The sequence below is a fragment of the Phaethon lepturus genome, unplaced genomic scaffold (assembly GCF_000687285.1).
Source record: "Phaethon lepturus isolate BGI_N335 unplaced genomic scaffold, ASM68728v1 scaffold5806, whole genome shotgun sequence".
In the NCBI taxonomy this organism is placed as follows: domain Eukaryota; kingdom Metazoa; phylum Chordata; class Aves; order Phaethontiformes; family Phaethontidae; genus Phaethon; species Phaethon lepturus.
In genome coordinates, this window is record NW_010546812.1 from 30,413 (window position 1) to 37,512 (window position 7,100).

The 7,100-nt window shown below is 37.7% G+C and overlaps 1 protein-coding gene across 1 annotated transcript in view; it reads right to left on the minus strand.

Annotated features, from left to right (window-relative positions):
- The window catches only part of FAR1 (fatty acyl CoA reductase 1), a gene marked incomplete at its 5' end in the record, with an annotated part of 19,584 nt that extends 14,262 nt beyond the window's left edge, over window positions 1-5,322 (minus strand). The window contains 5 exons of the mRNA XM_010289426.1: window positions 290-357; window positions 839-957; window positions 1,074-1,118; window positions 2,173-2,350; window positions 5,143-5,322. Coding sequence (XP_010287728.1) covers window positions 290-357; window positions 839-957; window positions 1,074-1,118; window positions 2,173-2,350; window positions 5,143-5,322 — 590 coding nt within the window. The remainder of the gene's footprint in view (window positions 1-289; window positions 358-838; window positions 958-1,073; window positions 1,119-2,172; window positions 2,351-5,142) is intronic.
- Window positions 5,323-7,100: the final 1,778 nt, after the last annotated feature.

Consider the following 7,100-nt stretch of genomic DNA (forward strand, 5'->3'; position numbering starts at 1 on the left):
TGCAGATTAGGTCATGGCAGCAAACAGAAAAATCAATTCTCCCATAGTTTGAGTTATAATGGAATAAAAAAAAACAAGAACAAAATGAAATGGTGATAATGCTGCAAGGGAAGAGAATTAACAATGAAAGATAATGAAAAAGCACAATGCACTGCAAAATTGAGAGGTATGGCTATTATACTAGTTTTAGCAATAAAAATGCAATATAACCTACTGATTATAGCCTGTGCTTTTATTATTTGACCTTATTTTTCTATTAATGATTATGAAAGAGAGAAATATGGCATACCAACTTCACCCCAGTGGAAAGGATTGGTGCCACCTGTTGTACAGTTATATATCATGACATTTCTTGGTCTGGGGAGGGGGGTGGGAAGAAAAAAAAAGAGCAAGTTAGAAGACAAACAACCTTTTAAAAACACAGACAAAAGGCGTACCCAAAGTTATCCTTTTCCTCAACAACATCATTCACATAAAGCAGAAAGCATCAGTCTCATGTTAGTTTTTTTGCTTTCTGTATCATCTTCCATTATTTTTCTCCTTCTTTAACTATCATAGAGAGTTAGGCATCACCTACATTACTGGAGATTATATGGATTACGACGAGACCCAAGAAGGAATTTTCAGGCATAGCTTGTACAACAGTATCAGTAGGTGATGTCTTGCTCTTAGGCATAAGGAAATTACACTTTGAGGGACTAACACTGTTAGAACCTTAGATTCCTTTGTCCCGGGGGAATAGCAGGACACTGATTAGAAGTTCAGTAGAAGACTGATTCATTAAAGCACACAATATAATTTCAAAATACTTAGTACTCTCTATTGTCACCTGTTATACCTATTAACTCCAGAATACCAGGCTGCAGCCAGTGTCGTATTGACAACAACATCTACTGGAACAAGATCTGCTACTGCATTGTTGGAAGCTCTCATTGTTCGAAGAATTCCTTTTCCTGCCTTAAAGAACAAAACAACAACAACAACAGAAGAGACAGGAGACCCACCAGTAAAACATACAGAGCTTTGTTGTCTTCCAAAAGGAGGAAAAAAATTTAAGTATATTCATTACTTACAGCAATGAAGAGACCACTAGGTCCATTGAAGTTATCAATCCATCCCTATTATGAACAGGGGGGAGGGAAAGGGTTTGATTAGAGTATGCTGAAGTCAGCAGTTTCAAGTGAAAATCTGAGAAGTTTCTACAAGTATAAGGGGTAGAGGGAAAAGAGGAGAGAGATATTAATTTCCATGTCTCTAAATTAAGTTCTTCCATAGCAAAATCTGGTGATGTAACAAGTTGCTATGAGTCAGACAAGAGATCTACCTATAGATTTACTGGTCCTTCAAAGTGAGATGATAGCTTGTTTATTTCTTAGTGAATAAAATGCAGGACATTGTCCATATAAACATGTTTATGTTGAAAGTATTCAAGTTTACAAGTATTTTCAGACTAGCTTCAAGCAACTCATAGAAAACAGATAAGCAGTTTTGCCATCTATTATTAGCTTTTCCATTTTTCAAACAGAAACTTTAATGACAGTGTTTTGACACTATATACTTATTGGTTTGACATGTACATTGTACATAATCAAACGGTATGCAAAGTCTATTATATGGATTTTAAGGGCTTAGAGACATTCAGTTTTGAACTGGAGAAGCTATTCCCACACCAATCTCCCATACAGGGGAAAGCATATGGCATATATCAATATAGCATACAGTACATAAAATTTATGCCATCCCCTGCAAAGCTGACAGGGCTTAACTAAAAGAAGTTGAGCCAGAATGTCTTTATGTCCTGCAGCCCCAGTTTTCTTAGTCTCCCTTTGCAGCTACTAACTGCTAAGTATCTTGAAGAGGGAAAAACAGAAGATGATACACATAATGATAACTCATGAAGTAAAAAGCTGATAATTTATTTCATGTGTGAAATAGTATCCCCCATTGTGATAGAAGCGTATTGTTCTGCGATTAAAGTAGTTTACCCCTCAATTTCACACATAAGAATACTGTATTTGACAGCTTTTGTATCAGAGTTGTTACCCAGAAGCAACCAAGCCACAACTTCATAGCCTAACAGACTTCCCTCCATGAAGGTCACCAGATAAACAGCCTGTGAGCATGTACTACAGTTTACAGGCAAGATGGTCAGGTGAAAACTCAATGACTTACAGGAAAAGGCTCCTTCCAGCTAGCACCAACAATAGATGGCCTTATAATGGCTGTGTTTAGTTTTGCACCTTCTTGTTGTACTACATATTCGGCTAAGGCTTTTGTATATGTATAAGTATTAGGTCTGTCGCCTATCAGTTTAGGAGTAATATCATTCACCAGGCCATCATCCATCCACCTAAAGAAACAAAATAAGAGGTAAGTATAAATTACTGCATGCTGCTTTGCCAGGGTGGGGCAAAGCCAATACATAAAAAGGATAACCAGATAAATCAAAAATACTTTGGAAAGTAAAATTAAAAACCCATCTCTTCTTGAGATAGAAAAGAAAAACAAACTCAACAAAAAACCTACACCAAAGCATTAGCATCGCCCTAAAACGCTACGTAAGCACAGAGAACAAGTAATTCTGTGAAGAAATTTAGGCAATAATTAAAACCTCAGCTCTGTATTTCATATTTCTGCAACCACCCCAGAATCTGATGCTAAACTAGTACACTTTAAATCTCAGCTTGATTTTCAAGTTACCATGTCACATACTTTTTTCTACTTTAAACAGCTAGAAATTGTAAAACATTTCCATGAGCATTTGCATATCAAATAGTGTCTGCTGACAGCTTATACTGCACTTAACTTTAAAACCACATAGCCTCCTAAAATACCTTTCATCAAAATCTGTTAGGGGTTTTTCCTTATTTAAACTGAAGGCCAATCCCAGAGGCCAGAATAACCCAGTCTAATAGACCCGGCCTATTACTCATTTTGATTATACACTACTATTTAAATTGAGGTGGCAACTGGCTCTGTAGAATCCTTCTGAAAGGGGATCTTAAAGAAGAATGTTATAATTGAGATCCTAGAGCTGCAGTGTAGTTAGGCTGGTTTGTTTAAGGACATTACTACCAACTTACTGTTTATACTGACTTCATGACCACTTTCTTTCAAATTAAACCATAGAACCTAAACATTTGACAGTAAATGCCAAGGGGGGGGGAATCTTTCACCAGAACATGTGCCCAGTTCCAAGTGTTTTGGAACTTTTGTATGGTATACTGTAGAAGGTAAGCACATTTATGAACTTTGTTAAATATAATTTTTTTTTTTTTTTTGTTCTTACAGTTACCATGATCTTTTTTTCCTCCTTTAGAGGAAAAGGGACACAGGCTGAAACGAAAACAAGTTTCTCAGTAAAAGAGAGAGGGGTTGCATGTTCAGTGTCCACTGAAAGAAGCATACTGCTATTTACTTTTTGCCCAAGTAATTCATTTATTACACATCAACTACAGAGCATGCAGTACATTCCTTTACAAGGATCCTAATTCTATCAACTATGTTCTCAAACATGAAGTGCAGACACAGCAAGTTAGTCTTTGGACACAGGCATGCTGCTCCTACAGTAGCATTAAGTGATCTTGAAAATGATGCCACTGCAAAGGAGTCCCAGCTGCATTACGACCATCACTTCCACCTCTGTGCTATTAAGCAATCACACACCACCTCTGACACAAGCTGGGTCACCATGTTCCTCCCCTTAACTAAACTGAGTCTTGCAATTTCATCTTGCTTCCCAATTCATTCAGCAGTTTGTATTTAAAATCGTAATAACTTTCAGTCATAGCACACAAGCACCACAGAGAGGTGCCTCTTGAACTATTGCTACTTTGGTGTTCCCCACTTCAAAAACAGGACTTGTATTTTATTTGCTGCAACACCCAACATCTTGTTATCAACATGTTACTCATGTTATTCAACAATGTTCTTTTACAATCAAAGCTGACATGCATCAGACTCCCTTCATGATATGAATAGGGCAGGGAAAAGGGGTAGAAAAGCCCTGAAAGAGACACAAATCTGTTTCTATGTCTCAGTCAGCTGTAGGCTAGAGAGATGACTCTTGCACAAGTGTACAACAGCCTTCCCACATTGCCATGAGTTCTAAAATACAAACAGCTGTCCAAGCCCAAACCAAGCAGCTTAAGTTGTATTTATCCTGCTTTTGAAGAGATAGACAAAAAATATCATTATTTCAGAATATCTCATTTGAAAGTGTATTTAAAGTCAACATTTAAAAAAAAGGTTGGCTCAATGGGCATTCTAGGTAGTGGCTCATTTGTTTTTAATGTTAGTGCTCTTCCATTCATAGTAACAAGTTAGAAAAATATTTTTTAATTAGTTATTTTTAGTTTCATACTTCTCTTACAAGGCGTGATATTTTGTATGACAGGGAAGAAGGGAAAGACCGTTTAAGAGTTGAGATTATTATTTATTACATCACACTTGACTTATCCCATATCTTCCACCTGTTTCAGTTAGGGTTTGACGGCTACTAAATAAGACCTCAGGACAGCTAATATACACAGAAAATAAAATATAATGAGCAATTCCCCCGCCGCCCCCAGTAATGCCCAATTCAACACTAAAAAGCTACAGAAAACAGATTTTTCATGTTTGCACTCTCTGAACACCTAACGGAACTACTTCTACAGTTGTGTTTCTGAGCAATTAAGTAATTTTATTTCAGTATGTCAGTCTAATCTTGCAAAGGTGTTCAGGTAGATGTAGTGAAGACTGCTGTTAAAGTGGACTGTCTTGGTTTTATCCCTTTCCTTCACAATGCCGGTGCTAGCACACTTGTAACAGCACAGCTTTTTTTGTTTTTAATAGCTCATGATTCAGCTCATCATACAGCTGAAAGACTGCCACACAGCATACAGGAGGCATCATGAGTAGGTATGAGTATCCCTCTCCTTCAGTACCACTCCACACCTAGCTCAGCTGAAAGCAACCATAAAACTTTAGCCCATGTCCTTTGACAGAAAAGGGAAGTGTCAAGCCATGTTGTCAGACTTAGAGGACAGCATAAGCTAATTTCTTCATCTTTCAGGTTCCTAACCATTTTTTTGGTACTTCATTGCTAGGAAACAAGTGGTTACAGATTACTGAAGTAGCTTCACAAAACATAACACATACTCAAGAGAATCAATCAGTTTCCTGGGATCAACAGGAGGTGGATAAACTATTTCCTCAATGTGTTTTCGATTGCAATATGCATAGGCAGTAGAAATGTGCATGAACACTTCCAGATTCTTCATTCGCTGTGCCAAGAAGAGGAGCTGTTGTGTAGCAGTCACATTTAACTGAACAGCATCTCTGTTGATTAAACAGAAATTTTATTAGCAGAAAGCAAGACAAAAACAACTAAAAATAACGAACTAGTCAATTCACTCCTAAATGCCTCAGTGATGGGTATTCCTAAATATTCCACCCTCCCCAGAAAACCAGCACAGTGTCTTAACTTTCTGCTTAGAACAATACACTGCAGGCTTAGCCTAGACCATCTGCCTCTCAATGTTCAGGATCATTTTCCTAACTTTTAGCCTGTTCTTATTGGCATCTTCATGCTCTATGACTAGAGTGGGAAAATAAGCATACCTTTGATCTCCTCAAGCTAAATCCCCATCCTTCATTTTTCATAAAATGTGAAGGAAATAACACAACGCAACACTTAGCTGCCACATGAGACACATCTCTGAACTTCCTAGTTCAAGCTGAGTTAGGTCAACAAGTCAGAAGGAAGGCTTAGAGGGCTAGTAAGTTGGAGACTGGCATCTTCTTGTAGGACAATACAACAAGATTACAGGAAGGAAGGAAGGGGGAAAAAAAAAGGGAAACCACCAAGAACCACACTTTCATCCTCCAACTTCACTGCTTCTCATTAAAATAGAGTCCTTAAGGACACTGTAGGAGAGTAGGTATATCTCTACAACTCCCACTAGAACACAGCTTACTGACCACTCAGATATTCTCTCCAGCCTATAAAACTCACCATGGGCACTAGTTTTCCCACACACAGTGTACTAAACAACTAAGTTTCAAGAATACAGCTAAATAAAGTTTTATCAAAGTCTTTGCAATAAAGTGTTACATTAACAAAAAAACCCCACACCCTTAGTACCCCCCAAATAAGCACTAAGTTTACGACTGCTTTATCACATATTATTACTGAAGCACTGGGGGGACAGGAGAGCCAGACCACTATGCTAAAGCAATTGACAACAATGGAAAATGTTACTTCAGAATAAGTTAGTTTGGTGTTTCGGTTTTCTGGTTTTTGGCTGGGGTGGAGGGGTGGGTTTTTTCTTTGTTTGTTTAGATAAAAGCATTGTTCTCTGTCTTCACTGCCTCTTTCAAGAAGTCAAAAGGAAGGAGTTCATAATCCAAGCTGTATGTACCACTTTACGACACAGAAATATATAGCAAGTAGAAGTTAGGAAAGTTCCACATTAAGTCCAAGTATTTTACTTTCTTGACTTTATTCCTACCACTGGCCCTAAACCAAGTATTTTGAACTTTACATTAGTTATTCCTGTTAAATATCTGATGAAGGCTTCTTTAGGTGGTCTTCAGATTTGTAAGGTTCCTCCAACCACTCCAGCAGATCTGCTAGGAAAGAGTTGAGGCCAGTGCACCTAAGAAATGCTCACATTTTCTGTTTTGTTAAAAAATATACCGGGCCAACCAAGAAAGCAGAAACTGCCAGAGGCTTTTTGTACTAAGACCCCATTCCACCGGTCTTTCAAATTGTTTTAAAGTCCCTCTGGGCTTTTGTCAGGTTGACAGCTCCTTAACGTTTCAATACCATTCTACATTATGTTTCAGCATGCAACATAGCATTCTTAGAGAGGTAGTGCCAGCCTTTGTAACAACACAAAGAAAATTTGACTTGAGAAGTGTTTTATCTCAAAGTTGCTTTACTTGCCACCCCTCGCCCCCCAATAAAAACTGGAGATATTCCTCAAAGTCCTTTACCCAAATTGGTTATTTATTCTAGTGTTTCAACACTAAATAAAGTAATTGTTTTTGCCAAAATGCAAATAGAATATTTTCTTGCTTCTTTTTCTAGAGCTCAGTCTGGCCACAGTCGTAAA